A 26,721-nucleotide genomic window follows, 5' to 3' on the forward strand; every position below is an offset into this window, starting at 1 on the left:
TGATGATATATTGGTAGTTTTGCTAAAACTTTGAATTAGAGTTTGAACAACTTTCCGTATTTACTTTGGACTAAAATTTGACCATTGAGATGTACGTGGGATCTTCTATCACATAGATTAAACCATGTTCTGCAAACGATAAATAGTAAAACATTATACTTCACTATGCATATTGTCATCTACAAAAACCCTAAAATGAAATAAATAATAATAATAAACAAATAAAAAGACTGCATAGATATCGTGAGAATATTTTAGAACATAATAAAATCCTAACCGGCTTTGTAAACCTTAGGATTGTGGATGAACCATCCTCTATGGTTAAAGGAAGGAAAATTTTTGCGTTGTGACGTGTAAGTGCTAATGCCTATCGGTTGAGACTTTAGAAGCTCCTAGAAGTAGGAGGGTTAAAAGCGGAGTTTCTCCGTGCGTCAACTTCGATTTAAGGGAATGAAGAACGTTACAGAGTGAAGCCTTAATACCAACATTCAACAAGCATTAGCAATCGGTGCACATTCTCGAAATCTTCGCTTTTCTTAAGCTGAAATCTGCAACTCCATGGATGATGAGAAGGTGACCCAGCTTAAGCTCTTCGTTGAGCAATGCAAATCCAATCCTTCCATTCTCAATGATCCTTCTCTTTCCTTTTTCAGAGACTACCTTGAGAGGTAAATCAATCAGAGGAAAATGATGGACAACTTTTTCTATTTACAGTTTCCTTTTCTCATTTCGCTTACCTTTTAGGATTGTTTTGTTTCAGTCTCGGCTGTAAGCTTTTCCCCTCATCATCTTACGAGCCTGGCGAGTCACCTCGAACTCGAAACTCGGTATTCTCTCACTGTTTTTCTTTCTCTATTGTTGTTAGGTTAAATTCGCATTTTAACTGAAGTGCGGATGCTCTGCCATAGTTTATTTTTATTAATTGGCGATCAAACTGCAGAAACCCCGATCAATGGAAGATAGTGATGATGATGATGATGAGGACATGGCAGACCTCAAAGAAGAGGACTCTTCGCAGGGAGCTTCTAAACCCTCTGATGATGGATATGAGAGTGATATAATCGAGTCTGACCTCGAACTCGAAGGGGATATTGTAGAACCTGACGATGGTCCTCCACAGAAGGTCAGGTCATTTCGTAATTAGTTTACTCTTTTGCAAATTCATGTGGTGTTCCATTATAAAGAGGTTCTAAGCATTCATAATTTTATCCCTCATGCAGATGGGTGACCCTTCTGCTGAGGTTACAGATGAAAACCGTGATGCTTCTCAAGCAGCAAAGGCACTAGCAATGGAAGCAATTTCTGAGGGTACGTGTTATTTTTGCACTCTGCTGCTGCTGCTGCTGCTGATGATGATGATGTGAAGATAGGTTTTGTGGAATCTTATAGATTTTGGTTACTCAGGTAAACTCGAGGAAGCTATTGGACATCTCACTGAGGCGATTTTGTTAAACCCAACGTCTGCCATAATGTATGGGACCAGAGGTAAGACCTGATCCGAGCTTTGGTGTTATCAGTCATGATTATTCATTTATATTCGTTTGGAGCATTAGTCATGGATATCCTCAATTTTTATTGATCCTGTCCTTGTTGGTATTTGTGCAGCAACTGTCTTTATCAAAATGAAAAAACCTAATGCTGCCATTCGGGATGCCAATGCTGCTTTGGAGGTAATATCTCATGTCATTAATTTTTTTTTAGCTTAACCTGCACCTTTCAATAAACCTCGCGGGGCTTGATTCAAGTTAATGTTTAGGCATGCATGCATGGATGTATTATTATCTGTATTGGGCACTAAGTATTATTAATCTAGATGCTTGCACATTCATTTCACCTAACCTGTACATTTTTACTGTTACTCCTGGATCTTAATTTAAATGAGTGCGCATATCTATATAAAGCACAAGGTACTATTAATATGGAAACTTGTATGTTCAGTTCCATTATACATTCAGTATATATAGTTTTTTTATGTATTTTTTTTCTTATTCAAATTTATGGACACCACATGACAAGAAGTGTGTCTTCTAATCCAGTTAATTATATGTTCGTGTATATGATGCACAGACATTTCCTTTTAGATTACTGTGCACATATTTTTGCAAAGTTATAGCTTATTTCCTCCAATTGTGAATTATTTCATCCTCAAAGGTTTATTTTTTAAGGTTCATGATCATATTTTAGGATTTTGGAGCTTATAGTTTATATAATGATCTGTTACTGTCCTTCCAGATAAATCCAGATTCGGCAAAAGGTTATAAGACTCGTGGCATTGCCAGAGCGATGCTTGGTCAGTGGGAAGAGGCTGTCAAGGATCTTCACTTAGCATCAAAGTTGGATTTCGATGAGGAGATCAGTGCAGTACTCAAAAAGGTGGCAGTTCCCTTTCCAGTATCAGGTGCTGCGTGTCCATCCACTAGATTTTATTGTTGCATCTGACTAGACCTTGACTGGTGTGTAGGTTGAACCCAATGTACACAAGATTGAAGAGCATCATAGAAAATATGAGCGTTTGCGGAAAGAGAAGGAAGAGAAGAGGATCGAGCGTGAGAGGCAACGTCGTAAGGCTGAAGCACAGGTAATTGGCACTATGTTCCTCCCTAATGAAAGTCAATATCATATTTGCTCTTCGTATGAATGATACATTGCTGCGGACTCTCTTGTAGGCTGCATACGAGAAGGCCAAAAGGGAAGAGCAGTCTTCTTCAAGTCGTAAACCTGGAGGCATGCCTGGTGGCTTCCCTGGAGGGATGCCGGGGGGCTTTCCAGGGGGGATGCCCGGAGGTTTTCCAAGGGGGATGCCGGGAGGTTTTCCAGGGGGGATGCCTGGTGGAATGCCTGGAAACATTGATATGAGCAAAATTCTAAATGTAAGTGTCTCGATTAATTTAATTTATGCTGCTGATTTTTAATGCTAGAATAACCATTGATGTGGTAAAGAATAGTTCTAGATTAATAGGGAAAAAGGTCAGTTCAAAGCATACCAAAGCATCCCTGTAGTTTCAACTTTCTAGTTATATCAAGAATCCAAAACAATTTATTGACCATTGAGTATGGACCATATATGAAGTAAAATACAATATCTACCATGCATATGTGAACAAATCTGGGCCATTCCAGGCAAAAGATAACACAGACCCAATCTAGCCTATAGTATGTAGCATATATAAGGGCCCAGGTCCGGCCTTAAATGACTTCTAATTGGCTGCGCTGGGACCAGGTCAGCCAGACAAGCCCAAGAGCAGGCCAACAGAAGACTGCCACTGATGACAGAGCTTTTGAAAGAGAAAGCAAAGTAAAGAAAACCAACAATTTTTCGTCTGCTCGATCTGATTATTGGTTTCCATCTGCCAAAGCCACCCTTGAATCCAGTCATTATTCGCTAAAGTTAATCACCACCGGCACTGGCTTAAGAGGTTAATCTCATCCGGTTCTGTAAAGTTTGCCAGGTTAGTCACCACCAATTCTGGCTTAGAAGGTTAATCACCTTGCATTATGCAGAGTTTGTCAGGTTAGAAACAACTTGTCATCTCAAATACTCTGTATCACCCTAGCCCCATATCAGCAAGTATCAGGCCTCTATAAATGACACTTGGCAAGTCAGGTGGAGCCGAGATTTTGCCTACTTATAGGCCTTAGCTTGCGTGTCGATTTCTGTCCAAACAGAGTTCCATATTCCTCGGGATAAAGACTGGAAATGTTATTGAAAAAGGGTAATTTTATACAGAATACAAAAAATACAGTACAACTTAAGGAATTTGAAAGATGAGAGCCCTTAATTTTGACTGTAAGGAGGGCTGATGTGGCTAAAAGGGAAGAGCAGCCTTCTTGTATCTGATGTCTGATGGAATTTACATTTTCGTTCATTGATTGATAGTTCGCTGTTGTTATTTTTTCATCTTTTTAAATCACAGGATCCTGAATTAATGGTGGCCTTCAAAGATCCAGAAGTTATGGCTGCTCTTCAAGATGGTATTTTTCTGTTGCTTTGATCTCATTAGTTTGTCCCCCTCACTTGTTTTTTGGTATTCAATTTTCCCGCGTTATGCTAATTTTCTAGGTACCAAATCTGCAGCAGGATTTTGAACCTTTCGTGATTGTTTGAATGAGTTCCTGCTGATGAATTGATCTATGGTCTGTTTTGTGGAGCAACTGAACTTTAATTGTTAGCTCATAGGTTATAGGAGGTATTGAACCGTGGAGTATAGATCAATCCATCAAAATCCTCCAAAATAAAGTCCTAAGTTTTGTATCTAAGAGTTGTGATGATAGGGTGGTATGACATAGTATCTTAATGATGCAGGTGCACCATGGATCGACCTTAACCCATTTGAGAACCCAAACCAAGATGAACCGGGTCCCAACCTTGTTCTGGTTCAGTAGGATATTTAGGATGTATTTTATTTGGGAAAGATATGTAATCTATTTTGGGGAGCTATTAGACATATAGGGAAATTTCCAATTTGAGTTTTATCAAGTTTCTATTTTAGTTAGTCCAAGTTTTAGAAAGTAATTCGGAGTCTTTATTTTATATTTTTGGTTTTATAAATAAATGTGTAACCAACGATTGGAGGAGTAGATTAGAAAGAATGAATTGAGTATTTCGGTTTGAGTAGCCTCTGTGGCTGTGCATGTGCACTCTTCTCCCCCCCTTCTTCTTATGCGTTCTCTCCCCTGAAACTCTGATTTCTTCCAAGCTTTCCCCGTTCTCCTAACCAGCCCTTCACCGATTTGGTATCAGAGCCGAAGGATCCATCTCCTTCCCCCAATTTCTTTCATTCCCTTCCCTAACGTCTCTTTCCTGTTATTGTTCTGCTGTACAGTGAAAAAAATCGATTCCTACTACATCCGCCAACCCTTTTTCCTAGCCCTTCATTCCCTCACCTACTTCACGCATCCGTTTGATTCCCACATAAAAAATAAAAAAAAAAACCCTCCTTCATTTCCAGCGACAACCCTTACCCTTTGATTCCACTGTGAAACCCCAATCCACATCCCTCTCCAACCAAAAACCCAAAACCCTCTTCGGTTCTCGTAGTAGTCCCTTCCCTTCCATTTCTACTGCCAAACCCCACTCTTTGATCTCCAGCACCAACTCTTCCCCACTGTTCCCTTCCGTCACCATTAGGGTACCAACGAGTAAATTAAGAAAAAAAAGAGAGCGTGAGAGAGAGAAGCGAGAAGAGAAGAAAGAGCAAGAGTCAGAGAGGACAGAACCAAAATAAAAAAAAAAAGCAAAAAGAGAAGGAAGTCAAACATACCCGACGAAGTTGAACCTGATTTTAAGTCAATGCTCTAATCCCTTCTTCTTAGTGTACGATATGTCATTCGCTTGGCTCCTAGACGAAGTTGAACCTGATTTTCCACCGCAAATTTTTCTTACGACTCCAACTCGTCTTCCTCCTTCGCTGGTCAACAGAGAGTTTAATGACACCCATCTTCTATCAAGAACTCAATATAATACCCCTTCCCCTAATCTTTCTTTTGGTTTTCCTATATTACCCCCACTTATTCATTATTCTATTTAGTACCCTTTCATCTTTATTCCCTCATACCCCATATACTTTAACTTTCCTTCCTAATTTACCCTCTCTCTTTTACGTGACTTTCTCTTTTGTTCCCTTTTAGTGATTTAGACTTTCAATAAATTACGGGACTGCCATTCCTTTAATTGATTCAACCGAACTTGAGGCTATAGCATGGAGGTTGATCGATACGATTTACTCCTCTCGATTAGAGATGGTTTCTATCAATTGCAAACAACACTTTTTAATTTGAAGACAGGTTGTCAAAAGCTTGCCGATAGTACTAATACCTTCTATGATAAGATGAGCCACCGATGTGGAAGATGAGATGGCGTTGATGGTCGTTGAAGATCAACTTGTGGTAGAGAATAAACCAGTTGATTTTATATTTCCATGTCATTGCTTCAACAACGAACTTCGCGTCACGGATGTCATGTTGTGGATTAATTGTTTTATACATTCAAGGATGGATGCTGATCGAGTGGTTTTGATTCTCCCGTTCTACAAAATTCGAGGTCAAGTCATGGTTTAAAGTATCGGTATGTATCATATTGTATCAGCCGATATATATCGGTATCGGTCTGTGCAGATATGTATCGGTATCGGTCGGTACCGATACGATACATACTGATACGTCTCTCGCTCTTTTTTTTAAAATGGATTGTATCGGATTGTATCGAAACGTATTGGCCGATACAGGTCTATACGTTACGATAGGACCGATACGTATCGATACATATCAATACGTCCAATAAAGGGTTTTGTGGATGGTCTAATACATATCGATACGTATTGATTGATACGGCTCAATATATACCGATACCGTCAATACATTCCATAAAAAAAAACATTTTCACTCACAGACTCGATACAACTCCTATTCTAACGGAAAAATGAAGGAAAACTCTCAACCAAGAGACTAAATCTGGCATTTAATCTTGGTTTTTCACACTTTTGGACTAAAAAATGAATCAAGGAGTGTTATAACATCATCCTTTGCATCATCTAAATACTCTTCATGGGTATAGACGATTACAACATCTAAGAAACCTCATATTTTATAACAATTTCAACTTAATGCACTTGTTTGGTTATACATTATTCTCCATTTTAGTGCTTATGCATGACACTTGTTATATATTGCTTATTTATATTGTTTTTTGTTCCAAAAGTGTATTTCCATGTGTATATTGACCATTTTTATGCATATTTGTTGTGTTCGATACGTATCTCCAATACGATATGATATGTCTCTTAAAATAACACGACCGATCGATACCCGACACCGATACTTTAAACCTTGGGTCGAGTTTTTTCTCAACAGTTTGAGAACCCAAACCAGGATGAACTGGGTCCCAACCTTGTTCTGGTTCGGTAGGATATTTAAGATTTATTTTATTTGGGAAAGATTATGTAATATTTTATTTTGAGTAGTAATTAGACATGTAGGGAAATTTCCAATTTGAGTTTTATTGAGTTTTTATTTTAGTTGGTCTGAGTTTTAGGAAGTAATTAGGAGTCTTATTTCTTTTTTTGGGGGGGGGGGGGTTTATAAATAGATGTGTAACCAACGATTGGAGGAGCAGACAGATTAGAAAGAATGAATTGAGTATTTCGGTTTGAGTAGCCTCTGTGGCTGTGCGTGTGCACTCTTCTCCCCCACCCGTCCTCCTCCTTATGCGTTCTTCTCTCCCCTGTAACTCTGATTTCTTCCTGGCTTCCCCCTTCTCCTAACCGGTCCTCCACCACTGAATCTCATTCACACTGGTGTTTGCAACATATGATGCATGCATTTTCTTTCACATGTCGGAAGAGGTCCATTTCCAGAAAATTAGTCAAGTGCTACTAGAATGGAATTGGTACTTCTATTCGGATTTATAGTTGACCCAAAAGAAGCTAGTTGTGTCTTTTATATCATATGAGTATATAAGCATGCACTGTAGTTTGGGTCGCTGCACCATTTTACAGGCCTGCATTATTGTGTGGGTCTGGCTGGTCGGTTGGCACCCTTGGCTCCTTCTATATCTGCCCTCAGTTGGTGCCCAAACTGTGTGACCTGTTGCCCAATACACCCTCTACTTGGGAAAGCTCAAAACATGTCCATATTGGAGAGATTCAAACGGCTGATGTGATAATAGGAAAAAGAATTCAGAGCTGGCCATGATTGAATTTTGAGAAGAACATAGTTGTCATGGCGTCTAGGCAACCCAAGGCATTGGAGGGGGGTCTGGACGCAAGGCAAAAAGCGAGGTGCCTAGTCGAGAAAGGTGACCATGGCACCTGGATGACTAGGTGACACCTGGACAACTATGGGAAAGGAAAACATGGTCGTCCACATGGTCCACCCTTATTCCATATTTCCATGGTCAGAATAGCCACATCAGGCCTTCACTGGTTTAATAGCTGAAAATATATCAAGGGAAAAATAAGAAATATACTTAATGATGGGCCATATGATTGAGAAGGGCCACGAAATTTAACAGGTGAGCAATCCAAGTGATGCAGTTGCATGTGCCTGGCTGGACTGGCATGACCTGATCTGGAAACATAGAGCAAGACAAACTGGACCCACACCAGACTTTTGGTCCGATAAGGGTTGGTAGGAGATACGTAGAGGTTCTGTTTTAGTGTTAGTTTCCTAGTTGAGTTACGTAAGGGAGTCTTTTTCTCTTTTCTTATTTATATGCATGTAATCTTTCATTATGGCAGAATCAAATTGAATGAAAAATTGAGGTTTTCCTCAGGTTGTGTGGTGAGTGCTGTTCTCTCTTCTCTCTCTCTTTTTGTGGTTGGAAACTCTTCTCCTATCACTCTTTTCCCAGGTTTGTCTTCCTCATTCATTTTCTTTCTTTCCCTCTTTCTATCTCAGTACTTAAATCCCTTTACCATACTCTCTTCGTGCTGTATTACCTATTTACCTCTTCACAATGGTGATATTGATCTCCCTCATTCCATTTCCTTTCTTCCACAGATTTTGGGTGGGAGTTCCTATGTCTTGGGTGACCCTAACCCTAGGTCATTGACTGCTGATAGATACCTCCCTGTGACCCAAATCGTGACCTGAAACTAGACTTGTATATTCAATTTAGGAATGTATTTTTTAATATAACACTTGCTTGTTGGGGTTTTTATGGTTTTGATTCAATAGGGTTGAGGGTTTGACATCTATTCCTAAAATCCTGATTCACTTGGACCTTGGATGTGAGAGTTCTCCCAATCTAAGGGAACTCTCCTCCGTTGTGCATATCAGGTTGAGTGGTTGAAGAAAGGGACTTCTTTGGAAAATGAAATGAAGGCCTATTTTTCTATTGTTTACAAGAACTCCTTTTTATTAATTTTATTTCCTTTATTCAGTCCTGAATTTCCAAATGGTCCGTCGTCCTTAAAGTAAATTACTGTTTCTGGCCCTGCTCTTGTTTACCCTTCCTAGTAGGGTTCTGAACTTCCATTTAATTAAGAGATTTCCATTATCCTTCTAATTGGGTTGTTCATTCTGGTGGGCCCATAGGGGCCCGCATTTAAGGTTTTGTAACCCGGGGTTGCATTACGAAGGGGTGCCCTATTTATCCAACTGCCAGATTGATCAGTCCACTCTCCACATGGCTGGGATAGCACCCATTAACTGCCTGTTATATATTCCTTGCTAAGAAATGTTTATTGTCTTGTTTCACCTTTGGTTTCTACTTCCTATCCTTTTTCTCTCGTCATGTATTGGGTTAGGATATACCGCCCCTTACAAAGTTGACTAACTTTGATTCTTTGAAGAGGATGTCATCCTGTATTTAGTATCTTTTTTGTATTCCCTGATCTCATTCTTCTCTTTTGAGTTTCTTGTGGATTGCTCCTTCAATACTTTTGAAAGTTATTGCCTTAATGTTCATCTTGTTCTCAGCACTCCCTGCCAAGGACTTGCATAATCTTGTTTAACTCCCTACATTATGACTAATGGAGATGAAACACCCATACAGCAGGCTATAGAATCAAAATAGGTAGGCAGGATCACTTTTTTTTTTTTTTTTTGGTAAATAGGAATTTATTCATTGCATGAAGCATACGAGGATGAAAGATTACAAATTTCTCTCAACCACGGAGTGGAGTTTGGCCAGACTGTCGGACATGCACATGACAGGGCCTTCCTAGCCAGGTAATCTGCAACTGAGTTCAGATCCCTAGGAACATAAGAAAACTTACAATCAAGGAAGAGAGAGGATAAATAGATAATGTCTGATACAATTTGCTGTATATCAAGACCTACTGATTTGTTCTCTCCTTTGGTGGAAGCTATAATGACCTTGCTGTCAGACTCTACCATAAGGTAATCCACCGTCTCAGCCAACGCCTCCAGCATACCCATTCGAATAGCCGGGGCTTCTCTTTCTGAAATGGAGCTGAATGTGCAAGCCTCCGATTTTGCAAGAATAGGAGTACCAGAATGATTCCTGATAATAACGCCCATGCCTCCTCTCTTAGGATCCCCTGACCAAGACGCGTCACAATTCAGCTTATGGAAAGGCTGGGGGGGGGGGGATGAGGAGACCAGTGTTGAGCCGGAGGGGAGTAAAGCTGCGAGCAACTTGTGATGATACGGGCAGGCTTTATAGCTGCGGTAAACTCTTCAAAGGCCTGCAACGGCTTCTCCAACACCTCCTCCGGGGCTTTGAGAAAATTACTGAAAATCAAGTCATTCCTAGCTTTCCAAATGCCCCAGGCAATGAAGCAGGAAAGGCTCACCAACTCTCTCCTCTTCTTTTTATCATCCGAGGGGATGTTCGGGATGTTCTTCCAACCCCCAATCCAGTCTGATATGTTATGTTAGTATTATCAGGAACTCAATATGAAAGGGGGAAATTTCAGAACTCAGTCAATGTCTCAGATCCAACTCAAATCCTGGTCAAGGGTAGGTCTATAGTAGTGGTTTAAATCCCCAAAGTTTGAAAGTAATCCAATGGTTAAATAGGGATCAACAGGGACTGCTAAAGAAGAGACACTTTGATTCCTATAAATAGGAACTCCAATAACTCTAGATCAGTTGACCTGATCAGGACCTAAACCTGGTTGATATATATCCTTAGGACAGAACAGATCAACAAAGCTTCAGCTAGATATGATGGACAGATGCTGCTGATCAGAGAAGTCCAAAACAGAATAGGATTATTGAATACACCGGTCTCACAGGTCCGTTTTGTTGGGATAAAAATCCTCTGCAATGCACAATCTGGCAGTGCACTGGCGGAGCGCCCTTGAGTTAGCGACACGTGGCGAAAATGAATCCAACGGCTGTGAAACGTTTCTTTCACTCCATTCCATATTACCAATTGAGTAGACCCGATTGAAGGGATTACCCGCTCCAAGAAGAAAATGGGTATCGTCACTACCGTGAAATGAGGATTTGAAAATGGAAAAGAAAAGATTTCTTCCGTAGAGGATTGTTATCCCTCTTCCTCCTGGTAATCTCTCCTTCCCTCTCATTTCTGCTTCCATTTTGTTCTTTGAAAACTTGGTAGAAACCGTCATTTCTTCAAGAGGATTATTAGGTTTGACTTGTAGGAGTCCACCAAATTGCTTCTCTGCAGTGATTTGAAGGCTGGATCAAATCCATTGCCACTCATCTTTGTGTCCCTCTCTTTCGTTTTTATCAATTATCAGAGATTTCTTTGAAACGAGAGATTCGATCGAGTGAAGAGAAGAGAAGTACAAAATTTTCCATGAAAGGAAAAGCTCACTGATATGCAGTGTTTAGTAAGATGTTACACAAGTTTTTTAGGACTTAAATATGGGGTTAAAATTGTTAAAGAAGGTTTCTTGAGTCGTTTTCGTGTGCAAGAGGAAGCAGGAAACAAAATGAAATAAAAGAGAAGCTTCCTGAAAGTCGTTGTGGCGATAGGAAAGGAGTAAATCCCTGTTAAAATAATAAACAAAACCATGGGAAAAATAAATAAAACCATGGAAACCTGCGGCTAGTTGGGAAGTTGGGATTGGGAAATGCAATCCTCTGCAGAATCCATCCATAAATCCAAGTCTCCAATTCCAAAAAGTACTCCAAAACCTTAATGTAGAGTCGATCCTCCATTTTCTCCATTAAGAAACTTTACGAGGGAACCCTTTCATAAGTGCATCAGGAAACCCTCTCCAATGCTAGGCAGAGCCTTCTTCTTCTCTTTAAAAGAGGGAAACATTGATCGCAAAATCAAAACAATCCCACGCTTAAAGAGAAGAGTCATGAAGCAACACCAAGAACCAAAATGGAAGCAGAAGGATAAAAATCCTCTGCAGAAGAAATTTTTTCTTTTCCATTTTCAAATCCTCATTTCACGGTAGTGACGATACCCATTTTCTTCCTAGAACGGGTAATCCCTCCAATTGGGTCTACTCAATGGGTAATATGGAGTGGAGTGAAAGAAACGTTTCACAGTCGTTGGATTCATTTTCGCCACGTGTCGCTCACTCAAGGGTGCTCCGCCAGTGCACTGCCAGATTGTGGATTGCAGAGGATTTTTATCCGTTTTGATGCAGGAAATCAGTATTAGATCAGGATTGTTATGCCCTAATGATCAACAATAAGATGCTCCCAGATGACCGACAGGAACAGGCAGTAATTAAATTGAAACAAACTGAATATACTCACTTGAAATCATAGAGACGGAATAGAGGAAATACCGTAGAAGAGACAAATATGACTTGAGCTTCCCACTCAAGCCTCGACCAGCATCCCACCAGTCAGCCTAGCATCTCACAATACAAAGCACTGCATCTCCAACTGCGTCTCACAGAATATTAGAGCAAGCAAAGCTTCATTCAATAAAAAAATCAATGGGAGGCTCTAGTGCCATACATCTTTAAATAGAAACTACTGGGTAGTTACAGTCTAGACTGTAGGATACGTTAAGCCAATTAGGGAGCTCTCCGTTACAGATAAAGAAAGAAAATCGCAAAGAAAGTTGAAATTGAACTTGAGTTTAAGAGTTATACACTAACAAAAGTCTATCTTATTCTATCTTAACTAACTCTTAAAAGATGATAACATAGTACTTGAGGAGAAAAAATAATTTAAAACTCATTTTAACTACTCATGCACCCACCTATTGGCTTGTGAGTTGTTTATTTCAAGAATAGGCTGGATCCAACCTGCTGCACCACTTTCTTCTGTTTTTTTTTTTTCTTTCTTTTTTCAAACTAAAAACTAGGAAAGAATGGTGCACAATCTTGCAAATTACTACTGAAAATGAAAAAAAAAAGGAAGTAAAATCATATGTAAGAACCATAGCATTTTGTGACTCATTGGTAAATCCACTGTTAGTGAACCAAATCAGTTTGGCTGAACTAGAACTAGAAAACTGGTTCAATGCTGAACCACCAGCTGAGTTACGAGTTGAGTTAACTCAGTGAGCAAGGCTGAATTACTGAGTCAAATTTTTTGTCCTCTTTTGGTACTTTTTGGAGTACCTTCCTTGATCTGCATCAGAAGTGTATGCCATGTACCTGGCTTGTCTTGGTTCTTGCTCACTGCAATAAGCCTGAGCTCTCTTTGTAATTAGAGTATAATAAAAATCAAACTCTAGATTAAATAGTGTTGGCTTCAGTGGAAGTTGATGGTGCAGAACTTCGTATCGTGTGTTCACTACATCTACCTTGTTACAGAGATATTCAATAGAAACTATGTGACCAATTTATTGTCGACACATGGCTTTTTAAATCCTATGGTCAGATTTGAGTTATGGCATTCACTCACCCAACCCTAACCTAACCCGAGTTACCCACTCTCTCTCTCTCTCTCTGCTGCAATTCTCGGAGATGACGGCAACTCTCGCCATTAAAAACAATGTTGACATCGAATATCTTCTCAGCAAAGTTGGTATATCCGGCTTGGCCAAAGAAGAACCAGAGAGGATTGAAACATACACAGGAGCTCTCCATCCCATCTGAACAACAGTTGAAGAAGAGGTCTCGGACGGCCGAGTTGGCGGCTTCCAGTGGCGGAGCACTTACCTTGGCTGTTCTATGCAACAAAGCTTTATTCCCTGTTCAGATTCCGATCACTTTTGCTCTCACTCCGATCGCAAGATTCCTGGTGAAGAGAAGAATTATCAAGAGCCATGGACTTTAGATGGTGGAAGCTTAATTGTAGCCATTTGATTATTTATGTACAGACTCTTGAGATTTGAATCCAGAAATTGGAGAAGACGAGGGGAGGATTTCCTTTGCTCTCAATCAAATCAAACTGGGTAAAGTTTGTTTCTTTTTAAAACTCGTTGCTTGTGTGTGGACTGTAGATTCATATTTGTTCAGGATTTCAGGTTGCACCCAAATGAGAACAACTGAATACATCCTTTTCTTCTATCAGTTTTATTTTTTGTTTCTTTTATCCTTTTGAGTTTCTGTGAGGGATTAGATTCATCCCATTGTTTTGAGGTTCCTTAAAAGCAAATAAAAGAAAAACACAACTCCAGAACTTGAAGATTCGAACAGCAAGGTGGTGTTCTGTGAAGAAGAAGGGAAAATGAAGAACCTTGACAAGTTGAGCAACATGCTTTAAGGAGCAGAATTTAGGCACTCAAGGAACTGGAAATGTATAAAATGAGCGTAGGTGAGCTGAGTACCTCGAAAGTGGCAATCCATAGTAAAGGTGTCTTCCAGAATGTGAAGTTTGTGCGAGTGCTAGAAGACCAACCATGCTTTAAGGAGCAGAATTTAGACACTCAAAGGAACTGGAAATGTATAAAATGAGTGTAGGTTAGCTGAGTACCTCGAGAGTGGCAATCCATAGTAAAGGTGTCTTCCAGAATGTTAAGTGCTAGAAGACCAACCATGTTTTAAGGAGCAGAATTTAGGCACTCAAGAAACTGGAAATGTATAAAATGATAGTAGATGAGCTGAGTACCTCGAGAGCGGCAAGACATGAAAGGATATAATTTGGAATTGAAGATGACGGAAAGTTTGTTGAGATGTTTCTATTACGTGCGACAAAGAACTATAAATGCACCAGAGAGTAGAATGGAGCAAATTATTAATAAAATAGTAAAAACGATAAGACGTCTACAATAGTTCAATGTACTTGGGTTTATCCAACGTGTCATTCCATTGGAGACCATGGTCTGCTAACTCCTTGGCTGATGACCATGGTTCAAGATCTTGCTAATAACTCGGTATCACAAGTTCTTGAGATGAGATCATAATGGTCTATATTGTAATAGCAAGACCATCTTCTTAAAATCAATGGATGCATCCAAAGAGAAAAAGGATATAATATACATATACAAGTCATTAAAAGAAGTAGTGAAAGAAGTAGGGCTAGCAAATGTTGTCCAAGCAGTGACAGACAACGGGAGTAATTTTAAGAAGGTGGGAGAGAAATTGATGAATAGAAAAAGCAAGAGGATGCATTTTTTCTGGACTCCATGTGTTGCCGATTGTGTTGACCTCATGCTTAAAGACATGGGTAAGAAATCCTTGGAAGCGGGTGTGGTCATGCGAGCAAGATAAGTTACCACATTTGTATATAACCATGGATATTCTTTACAATTATTGAGGGAAAAATACGGAGGGGATTTGATGAGGCCTAGTATTACTCGACTTGCCACCAACTTCATTGTATTGCAAACCTTTCAGGATAAGATGGTTGGCCTGAGATCTATGTTTGCTAGCAAAGAGTGGTTTGGTTGGAGAGAGTCAGGTTCTCCAGGGCGTAGTGCCACACAGACTACCATCTCTAGTGACCAATTTTGGTTTGATTTGAAGAGGGTCCTTATTGGATCCAGTGGTAAGGGTCTTAAGGATGGTAGACATAGAGAAGAAGCCGACCTTGCCATATGTGTATGCTGCCATGGAACTAATGAAAGAAAGAAAGAGAGAGCAGTAATACCTAAAGGTGGGAAGGGGTATATCAAAATCATTGAGGACCGATGGGAGAAGCACTTCTCATCCACTACATAAAGCTGGTGAGTTTTAATTTTATACTTTTATATGTTTACCATTCATAAAAGCTAACAAATTATTTATGGAAATATTATTGCTTTCATTAATATTTCTTTCATTAATTGCTGCTCCATCTCTTTCTTTCATTAGTTTCATGGTAGCATAAACATGTGGCAAGGTCAACTTCTTCTCTGTGTCTACCATCCTCAGGACCCTTAACACTGGACCCAATATAATAAGGATCCTCTTCAAATCAAATCAGAATTGGTCACCAGAGTGTTAAGAATAGGAGTTTAAGGGTATTCTTGTATATAACCACATGTATTTTATATTTCTTCTGTTATTTGTATAAGGCCAGGGGCCCCTGTGTAATTAGTTATTCTTTTTCAATATAAGGAAGTTTGTCTCTAGTTTGAGATAGAAGAGATTAAACACAACCGTATGTGCTCTTCTCTTTCCCTCTCTTTTCCTTCTTCTCCTTCCTCTCTAAAACTGAACATGGTATCAGAGCGTACTCTTCCTGGAGTTTGAAGGTGTTAGAAGGGTGTTTAGTGGACCAAGAGGTGGTTTCCTCTCTTGGTTGTTGCTGGAGTTTGAGCTCCAACCTGCGGTTCTTCACAGATCTGTTTTCTCTCTCGGTTCTCATCCAAATGGAGAGCAACCAAGTGCTCTAGCTTCGTTTGGAGGTTACCTTTCTTCCCATTGTGTCATCTCAAGCCAGTTGGGAGCATCCAAGGGACAGGAGTGAATCTCGGCCAGGGCTTACGCCTGTTTTCCGCGACCGAGTGTGGGATTGGCAATAGCTCTTCACTAGAGCTTTGTTTGGGAGCTGTTTTGGACTACCCACTTGTCGTTTCTTGGTAAGGAAGACTTTTCTTTTCTACTCATTGCTGTTTTACTGTTTGTGTGAGGCTCTACAAGTTTTTCAAGCTTTGTGGTCTAGGTTACCTCTTTTTTCTTGCTGTTACTTGGGAATCTATTGTTCTTGCTTGAAGTTTGTTGATTGCTCCTCTCAGTGTTTGTTTTCAAACCACAATGGGTGAAAAAGCTGTTGAGACATCTGAACTTCCCCCTTTATTACTGACAGCCTTGCCAATCCCTCTATCATATGAGAATCCAAATGTTCGGCTCCCCATTGTTAAGCTTGATAGTAACAATTACTTGGATTGGTCACGGTCAATGAAGCTTATCCTTCGAAGTAGGGGGAAGTTGGGATATATATCTGGGAGCTTTAAGGCCCCTTCCATTGATGATCCAGGTTACTCTAAATGGGAAACCGAGAACTCCCTTGTGATGACTTGGCTCATTTTTTCAATGAAGCCGGAGATTGGAAGAAGGTTTATGAGCAAGGAGACAGCCAAAGATATTTGGGATAGTGTTGCTCGTATTTTTGATAGAGTGGGGACTCTACAAAGGTTTATCAACTTCTTCAACAGATTGTTAGCTGCGTCGGGGTGACAAAAGTATCTCTGAGTACTATAGCCTTGTTGTGGGACTTTGGGAGGAGTATGATCACTACAGAGATCTCGGTGTGTCTGTTGATGAGCCTAAAGTGCATCGATTATTTGAGAAGGAGAGGGTCTGTTCCTTCTTGGAGGTCTTAACTACGAGTTTGAACCCATACGGTACGATACTTGGCCGACCAAGTCTTCCCTCCCTGGAGGAGGTGTGTGGTTATTCTGAGTGAGGAGACGCGTAGAAGTGCTATGGAGACCACTCCCCTGTTGAGCGCTCGCTCTTGTTTCATCCACTCCACAGGACCGTCCTCCCTTCACTAAGGGGGCTGGTAGAGGCCGATTCTCCTGTGACTATTGTGGCAAGTCCGGGCATAAAAGGAGTTTTGTTGGGATCTTCATGGGAAACCACCCTCTTGCATCGGAGGACAGAAAGGACCGAAGAAGAATGGGCCTAAAGCCCATGTTGGGGTTCATGAGTCGATTCATCCTCCCTCTCCAAAGAAGACATAGCAGCTTTTCGTCGGATTGTAGCACACTTGGATGGATCCTCCTCTCCGCACCCACTACTTCTGCTCTCTGAGTCTCTACTTCATCTGCCACTACACCTGGGTAATTGACTCGGGGGCCACGGATCACACATTGGTAGGTCTCGACTTTTTAACTCCTACTCGGTTTGTTCGGAAAAGATAAGGTAAAATTCTGATGGTTCCCTTTCTTCCATCTCGGGTAAGGGAGATGTCCAAGTTACTCCACTTATCCCTTTGAAGTCTGTCTTTCATGTTCCCAACTTTGCCACTAATCTTCTTTCCATTAGCCAATTGACTAAATCTTTGAACTGCTTTGTCACATTTTTTCCTACCCATTGTCTTTTTCAGGATTTGGTGCGAAGAGAGTGATTAGCGATGGGCGTGAGGCGATGGATTATATGTTACGGACACTTGTGCTTCCCTGACGATAGCTCAATCTTATGTGTGTGGGCAACATGGCGGACGTCACGAGGAGGACATTTTGCTTTGGCACCGGCGTTTGGGACATCCTTCCTTTTCATTATGAGAAAAATGTTGCCACATTTATTTACCTCTTTTCTGTCAATCATGTTTTTCATTGTGAACCTTGTCTTTTTGCAAAAAGTTGTAAGACAGTTTATCCATCTTCTAGCAATAGATCTATTTCACCTTTTCACATTGTTCATCTCGATGTTTGGGGCCCTTCCCTGTTACTTCTTTACGTGGCTTCCGCTACTTTGTCTCCTTTATTGATGACTTCTCTCGAGTTACTTGGGTTTATCTCTTGAAACAAAAGAGTGATGTCTATGTTGCATTTAAAAACTTTTATGAGTTGGTTTACACTCGGTTTCAAACTCGTATTGATTGTCCGTTCGATAAAGGTGGAGAGTATATGTATGGTGGTTTGGAGTCCTTTTTTCGACCGTGGCATTATCCACCAGGTGGCTTGTGTTGATACCCCTCAACAAAATGGGGTTCTTGAAAGAAAAACCGCCACTCTGGAAGTAGCCGGTCTCTTTGGTTTACAATGCATGTTCAAAAACCTTTTGGTCCGATGCCTTACTCACTGCAGTCTTTCTTATCAATCATATGCCCTCCAGTGTCTTGAACTTCAAAGTACCTCTTGCGGTCTTACCCTTACTTTCTTCTTCTTTTTCACTTCCCCCACGGGTCTTTGGTTGCATCTGCTATGTCCATCTTAGCAAATCTGCCCACACTAAATTGGATCCTAAGTCCTCGAAGTGCATCTTTCTTGGGTATTCCTCTACCTCTAAAGGCTACACATGTTATCACCCTCCTACCCGTCGGTGGCTTCTCTCCAAAGATGTTTCTTTCTTTGAACATCTCCCGTATTTTCAGTCACCTCTTCAGGGGGAGTGTCGTGGTAGTGAGGTTGAAGAGGCTCCTGAGTTTCTATCATTTCCTTCCCCCTCTCTCGTCCCTATTTCCCCATTTCAAATTGACAAGGGAAAGAAAAGGTCCGAGGATACTGTTGTTGAGGGGGAGTCTCCGAGTGCAGAGGTGAACAGAGAGCAGGGGGAGCTACTTGTGTACACAAAGGACAAGAGAAATCCTCCTTCATGGCTCCCTATACAGAAGACCTGCCAAAATCCTCCTTTGTCTCCTCATCCTGAGACAGGTATACCTTCCTCTACTCCTACACCCTCAGACTTAGATCTTCCTATTGCTCACCGCAAAGGAACTCGAGCTTGTACTAATCCCATTGCCAAGTTTGTCTCCTATGATTCTGTCTCCCCTACAGGTATTGCTTTCACAGTGGCTATCTCCTCCATCTCTATTCCTAAGAATGTAGTAGAGGCCATGGCTGATCCAAAATGGAGAGAAGCAATGAATACCGAGATGGTGGCCCTTGAGAAGAACCACACTTGGGATCTTGTTGAACTCCCAAAGGGGAGAGTTCTGTTGGATGCGAGATGGGTATTCACGGTCAAGTTCAAGTCCGATGGTCTTAGAGAGATATAAGGCAAGGCTGGTTGCTAAGGGCTATACCCAGGTGTATGGCACTGATTATCAGGAAACCTTTGCTCCAGTGGCCAAGCATAACTCCATTCGGGTACTCCTCTCAATGGCTGCAAACCTTGATTGGCCATTATACCAGCTTGATGTAAAGAATGCTTTCTTACATGGTGACTTAGAAGAAGAAGTCTACATGCACTCTCCCCCCTGGGTTCAAGCATCCTAGTGGCAATGGAAAAGTGTGTCGTCTCAGGAAAGCGCTTTATGGCCTTAAACAATCTCCTAAGGCTTGGTTTGAGAGGTTTAGGCAAGCTATTCTACAGAATGGATACATCCAAAGTCAAGCTGATCACACTTTGTTTATACAAAGGAAGGGCAACACTATTACAGCTCTTATTGTATATGTTGATGACATTGTGGTCACGGGAGCGTGCCGAAATCACAAAGCTTAAACTTTACTTGGCTCGCGATTTGAGATCAAAGATCTTGGTCCATTGAAGTATTTTAGGGATTGAAGTTTTGAGATCCAAGCAAGGATCAGTGTTTGTCGGAGGAAGTTTGTCCTTGATCTACTTACAGAGACAGGGTACTTAGGGTGTAAACCAACCTTCTCTCCTATTGATCGAGAATCACAAACTAGGAGAAGATTGTGGTGAGCCCCTTGTAGATGCTGAAAAATATCAGAGATTAGTAGGCAAGCTAATCTATCTTTCCTTTACCCGAGGACATAGCCTATCTTTGTTGGCGTGGTAAGTCGATTTATGCATGCACCCAAAATGGGACATCTTGATGCGGTGTATAGGATCCTCGGATACTTAAAGTCATGCCCTGGAAAAGGTCTTCTCTTCTCTAGAAATGGTCACTGAGGATCGAAGCATACATCGATCTTGATTGGCTGGATCTATTTACGATCGAAGATCCACTTCGGGATCTTGTACTTTTGTTGGTGGGAAATTGGTTACTTGAGAAGTAAGAAGCAACTGTGGTGGCTAGGTCAAGTCTGAGGCAGAATTTAGAGCTATGGCTCACGGAGTGTGTGAAGTCTTGTGGTGAAGAGACTTGTTCAGGAATTGGGATTTGAGGCTATCAAACCTATGAGTTTATATTGTGACAACAAGGCAGCCATAAGTATTGCCCACAACCCAGTGCAACATGATAGGACCAAGCATGTTGAGGTTGATAGACATTTTATCAAGGAAAAGATTGAGACAAAGACCATCTGTACCCCTTTTGTGAAGACGAATGAACAAGTGGCCGACATCTTCACCAAAGGACTTAGCACTCATCACTTTGACTGTTTATTGAACAAGCTGGGTATGTATGACATATACCACCCAGCTTGAGGGGGAGTGTTAAGAATAGGAGTTTAAGGGTATTCTTGTATATAACCACATGTATTTTATATTTCTTCTGTTATTTGTATAAGGCCAGGGGCCCCTGTGTAATTAGTTATTCTTTTTCAATATAAGGAAGTTTGTCTCTAGTTTGAGATAGAAGAGATTAAACACAACCGTATGTGCTCTTCTCTTTCCCTCTCTTTTCCTTCTTCTCCTTCCTCTCTAAAACTGAACACAGAGATGGTAGTCTGTGTTGCCCTACGCCCTGGAGAACCCGACTCTCTCCAACCAAACACTCTTTGCTAGCAAACATAGATCTCAGGCTAACCATCTTATCCTGAAAGCTTTGCAATGCAATGAAGTTGGTGGCAAGTCGAGTAATGTCAGGCCTCACCAAATCCCCTCTGCATTTCTCCCTCAATAATTGTAAAGAATATACATGGTTATACACAAATGTGGTCACTTGTCTTGCTCGCACGACCACACCTGTTACCAAGGATTTCTTACCCATATTTTTAAGCATGACATGATGTCAATGCAATAGGCAACACATTGAGTCCAAAAAAGATGCATCCTCTTGCTTTTTTTTATTCATCAATTTCTCTCCCGTCTTTTTAAAATTAGTCGCTGACCCTACTTCTTCCACAACTTCTTTCAACAATTTGTATATGTACATTACATCCTTTTTCTCTTTGGATGCATCCAAGGACTTCAAGAAGATGGCCTTGCCATCACAATAGAGCATGAAGTTGATGATGGACTGTCTAGTGGGTCCAATCCAACCATCACACATAATAGTGACTCCATATTGCTCCCATTTCGGCTTTAATGAGTTGATGTAAATATCAAGCTCCTGCTTTTGCTTAGGAAAATAAACATTCATCAATTCCCATGAAGTGGTGGGCCCCTTCACTCCCTCGCCAGCCCTCCTAGCAGCATTAGCTGGGATGCTATGATAGAAGAACTTGAACATTACATCACCGTGAAGCCGGAGATCGGCCAACGGTGTCCAACATATATTTAATTGAGTTCCAAACAAGGAGTATAAACCATATTTTTTCAATTTTTTTTTGCAAGAAAATCATTTAATTTTATAAAAAATTAAATATAAATAAATAATTTTAAAAAGAAAAAAAATTTACCTCTGTCAATCCATAGATTGGTGGACATTGTATAACATATAATAATTTCATAGTCAACAAACAAGGTTAGATCATGTTTCTATATAAAAAATTTGTATTTGAGATGAACAATCACCTAACAATGTCCTTGAGATGCAATGCAACTTGGAGGTGAGATTTGCAGCTTCATGGTGAATGAATCAAGCTTTAATCCAAACTTTGAGGTGAGAATTGCCAAAAAAACTGAAAAAAGTAGACCAAATAAGGTGTTTTCCCTTCACAAAGGCGTGAGTCAAAATCTCGCCGAGACCTTGTATTTATATGACTTAAAGTGGTCTGGTTCGACCGAGTCGAACCGAGACTAAGATAACTCACGAGATCTCGGCGAGATACTGAGATCACGGTCAAGTTATTGCAATTTTTCTGTATCGAGTTGATGGACTATCTAGTGGGTTCAGTCCAACCATCACACATAATAGTGATTCCATAGTTCTCCCATTTTGGCTTTAATGAGTTAATGTAAATATCAAGCTCCTTCTTTTGCTTAAGCAAATAAACAATCATCAATTCCCATGGATTGGGCCCCTTCACTCCCCTGCTAGCCCTCCCAGTAGTGTCAATCATAGCTCTGGTAATATGTCCTCCGAGCAGCATTAATTGGGATGGTATGATAGAAGAACTTGGACATTACATCGCCGTAAAGCCATAGATCGGCTATCAGTGTCCACATATATTTAATTGAGTTCCAAACAATGATATTTTTTTTACAAGAAAATCATTTAATTTTAGGGAAAAAGTAATAAATAGTTTAAAAAAGGAAAAAAAATTTCCACCTCCGTCAATCCATAGATCGGTGGACATTGTACAACATATAATAATTTCATAGTCAACAAACAAGGTTAGATCATGTTTTTATAAAAAAAAAATTGTTTTTGAGGTGAATAGTTACCTAACAATGTTCTTGAGATGCAATGCAACGTAGAGGTGAGATTTGCACCTTCAATGTTGAATGAATCAAGCTTTAATCACAACTTGGAGGTGAGATTTGCCAAAATACTGAAAAAGTAGACCAAATAAGGCGTATTTTCCCTTCACATAGGCGAGATAGTCGAAATCTCACTGAGACCTTGTATTTATATGACTTAAAGTGGTTTGCTTCGATTGAGTCGAATCAAGATCTCGGTCGAGTTATTGTAGTTTTTCTGTATCGCTTATGGTCTCATCTCGAGTTATTAGCTTGATATCGCCGAGATCTTGAATCATGAGGACAGATAATGAGGTGGTGAAAATTGATGAGGGGGATTCCAAATCGTGATTATTTTAGGTATCTAGGTTTAAATCATAAATAAAAAATGTGATATAGAGGATGATGTTTCACAAATAATTAAAATAGGATGGATGAAGTGGGGAGGTGCATCCGAAGTGTTGTTTGATCGGCGTATGCTTTTAAAACTTAAAAAATTATTTTTTATAGGGCAGTCTTACAATTGGCTATGATGTATGAGGCAAAATGTTGGGCAATTAAGAAGCATCATATGGATAAACTCGGTGTAGTGGAGATGATGATATTGAGATGGATGAGGGGCAAAACTAGAAAGGATAAAGTAAGGAAATGATCATATTAGAGCTGTCTTGGGAGTAACTCCGATACATGATAAGATATGAGAAAGTCGTTTGAGGTGGCATGGCCATGTCCAACGGATACCTTTGGATGCTTCAGTATGGAGGAGTGATTTGATTCAGATTTTAGGAACTAAAGAGCCAGAGGCAGACCTAAAATGATTTAGGAGAAGTGGTAAGGAAAGACATGCATAGCTTAGGCCTTGTATCAAGTATGACTTCAAATAGACTGATTGGAGGGCAAGGATCCATGTAGCCAACCCCATTTAGTTGAGATAAGGCTGAGTTGTTGTTGTTGTATTAGTTTTGTGTGGGTTTAGACTGCTTCTTCTTTTCATATCCTATCCCTCTTCAATAAAATTTGTTATTGTAACAAACTACTCATCGTTTGCGAATGCCAAGTTGGGCAGGGATAGAAGTTGAGGGAAATTTGTGAGATTTCCCTCAGTTCGGGTATTTCAGATTTAGTGGGAGCATAGACTTGACTTTTTGGGTGAGTGCGGTTTTGGTGGTAATGGCAATGACAGTGGTGAATGTTGATGTTAATATTCAAAGAAAAACGATTATGGTCTTTTTTTTTTGGGTGGGGGTGGGGGGAGGGTTGGTTTGGTTTGGCTACAGAAGGAACTCTTTCTCATTGTTTTCCAATCCAGTTAATTAATTGCTTTTCATTTATAATGGTTCTGGAACGAGCTTCTGAAGTTATTCAATACTGTTGCCCTAATCAATTGTCAAGGTTGGTCTTGGATAATTGTCAAAGATTTAATAGGTGAAGGCATCTCATATGCTCTCTTTATTTTTTTGTTACTCTCCTCCCTTCCCCCTTTCCCCAGTGCCCCACACTCCCCCCCCCCCCCAAAAAAAGAAAAAATCTTTTGTCATGTTAATGAATTTGGTTGTCATCATAGGTTTACTTTCCTTATGATGGATCATCGACAACTCGACAAGTAGTTTGTGAAGGGAAAACAGTTCAAAAATAGGATTTTATGTAGCCTCTTCAGTTTAATTCATTTAGACTTCTTGACTGTATTCCACTCCACTCTAACTGCACTTCTCGTATTTGCCTGTGTTGTGTTTTGTTGTTGAATTCTTTCTAGGGGGATATTGATATGTCACCAACATTCTTCTGACAGTTGTGTCTTGTGTTGGACTATGCAGTGATGAAGAACCCTGTTAATTTTGCAAAGCATCAGTCAAACCCTAAGGTGGCTCCTGTCATTGCAAAGATGATGGGCAAATTCGGTGTTTGACCCAAATATAAACATTAGTGTAAGAATGAAGTTTCCATCCATAGTTACATGAAGCTGTCATTTTACATGGTTTTGGTACATTAGGAAAAAGATGGCGAGGCTCCTGTTATGACTTTGCATTTGGATTTCTCATTTGTTTCATCTTGTTTATATCGAGTAGACCTTCATAGTTGAATCAGGTTACTATTTTTATTCTCTCTCAAAATGTCATGCTATCACAGTGGTAAGCAACATCTGTTGATAAGATCCAGTGATGGAAATCCATGATCAGTGTCAAAGTCTTCTTGGGAACATAGGAGCATGTTATATGCTGAAGGTTAGGGGTTTTTTTTTTTTTTTTTTGAGAGAAGGGGAGAGGGTTTGGGTTGAGGGTTATGCCAGTTGATGGGATTTGCCTTTTGGGTTTGAGAGCATAGAAGTGTGCCCATTCGAATAGGAACCTTGGGCTCCTATCTAGTAAACAGAATTGGTCTTTCGCCCTGAATGATAAATACCACTGATTCATTATTTAGGCCCGGACATTCTCTTTGAATGGAGACAGCCTTGGCTTTTCCCCTTTCTGAACTAGAACCATATAAAATTGTGGCAACCTGTGCCCAATTCTTTCCCAGTTAGCTCCCTAAGAAAATTCATGGGAAGAAGGGTAGTGTGCAAGAGTTGAGAGGTGGAATCTTACTCCCATCTCTCACCTTTCATGGTGTGACCAACCCAATTGATAAATTAAGAGAAAAATAACGCAGCCTGGTTGTGTAGCCCCTACCCAACATGAGCACGGGAAATTGGCACTCTGCTCCCTGTGAAAAAAAAGTCTTATCCATGTATATTCCCCTGGGTGTGTGCTCTTATTAGCCCCCTTCAGTTGCAGGGCCATGCAACTAGGCAGCGATCTCTTTACCTAGGGGTGTCAATCGGTCAGTTTGTTCCGGGTTCGGTTTAATTTTTCGGTTTCGATGTGGCTTTTAGGGAGACCGAAACCGATCCAATAAGAACTTTTTTTGGTTTTGGTTTAGTTTTGGTTTTGGTGCGGTTTGGTTTTGTGTTGGTTTCGGTTTATAATAATGGGTTGATATCAGTTTGGATTCGGTTCGATTTGTGCACAGATACATACATATATACTAGATCAACAACTTACACTGGTCGTTTATTATTATTATTATTTGATAAATTGCAGTTGATTGGTGTGACAACAAATGGTGAATACAGGAAATACATTGACAAAGATCCAACTCTGGAAAGGCCTTTTCAGCCTGTACTAGTGTGAACAATCGGTTGACAACGTAATATTAATACTACAAGGCCTACAACAACGTTATGAGAGTTTTTAAAATGTTCATTATACCGAAGAGGCTCTGGTTGTTGCTGTGCAAATGTCAAAGCAGTACATCGGGTCCGGAAAAACCCAAGCACTTGGGTATTCCTCCTCCTAAGCATTAGAAGAAATTAAAATAATGTGGACAAAATTATGGAAATGATGAAGAATGGATCTCCAATATTAATATAATCTTGATGCTTTATTCTTTCAGAAAATTGAATTGTTATAATCAGTATTAATCCTGCCAAACAAATTAAAAGTTCAGAGTAAGCCATATTCAGGCAATAAATCCATGTATTCTATGTTTTTCACCTTGTTAACAGATCAAATGTATTTTCTGTAAAGAAAATGCAACACTAACAGCTCCACACATTTTCTAGTTCAATGAAGAATAAGATATTTAAAAAAAAAAAACAAAAGACTAGAAATCACAAGGCATTGACCAACAAATTTCTATGACACTGATTCACCCCATCTCAATGGACTATTATGTTCAAGTAGAGCCTAATTATTTTAACCCCAAAGCTACAGTGTTGGAGAGAATTTCAGAAACCAACATTTCACATTATAATAGAGAGAGAGAGAGAGAGAGAGAGAGAGAGAGAGATTACTAATCCACATTCTTCCATCATGTCTCATATTCCATCCAAAAGTCACACTGAAGAAACATTCTCTCCAACTCTTTCTTCTATCTTGCTGTTCCC

At 40.1% G+C, this 26,721-nt stretch overlaps 1 protein-coding gene across 1 annotated transcript; it reads left to right on the top strand.

Moving 5' to 3' along the window:
* The first annotated feature begins 454 nt into the window (after window positions 1-454).
* On the top strand, window positions 455-24,897 carry LOC122648589 (FAM10 family protein At4g22670-like). Its single transcript, XM_043841804.1, has 11 exons — window positions 455-668; window positions 761-827; window positions 941-1,123; window positions 1,221-1,308; window positions 1,405-1,485; window positions 1,606-1,670; window positions 2,233-2,373; window positions 2,462-2,578; window positions 2,667-2,870; window positions 3,915-3,972; window positions 24,614-24,897. Exons 1-11 carry the CDS (start codon window positions 559-561, stop codon window positions 24,703-24,705), a joined length of 1,206 nt encoding a protein of 401 aa, XP_043697739.1. The 5' UTR covers window positions 455-558; the 3' UTR covers window positions 24,706-24,897.
* Window positions 24,898-26,721: the final 1,824 nt, after the last annotated feature.

The sequence above is a fragment of the Telopea speciosissima genome, chromosome 1 (assembly GCF_018873765.1).
Source record: "Telopea speciosissima isolate NSW1024214 ecotype Mountain lineage chromosome 1, Tspe_v1, whole genome shotgun sequence".
NCBI lineage: Eukaryota > Viridiplantae > Streptophyta > Magnoliopsida > Proteales > Proteaceae > Telopea > Telopea speciosissima.

Coding starts and splice junctions, on each gene's coding strand:
- LOC122648589 (XM_043841804.1), top strand. CDS start 559: ATGGATGATGAGAAGGTGACCCAGCTTAAGCTCTTCGTTGAGCAATGC. Junction 1,309..1,404: donor AATGGAAGCAATTTCTGAGG/GTACGTGTTATT, acceptor TTGGTTACTCAG/GTAAACTCGAGGAAGCTATT. Junction 3,973..24,613: donor TATGGCTGCTCTTCAAGATG/GTATTTTTCTGT, acceptor TGGACTATGCAG/TGATGAAGAACCCTGTTAAT.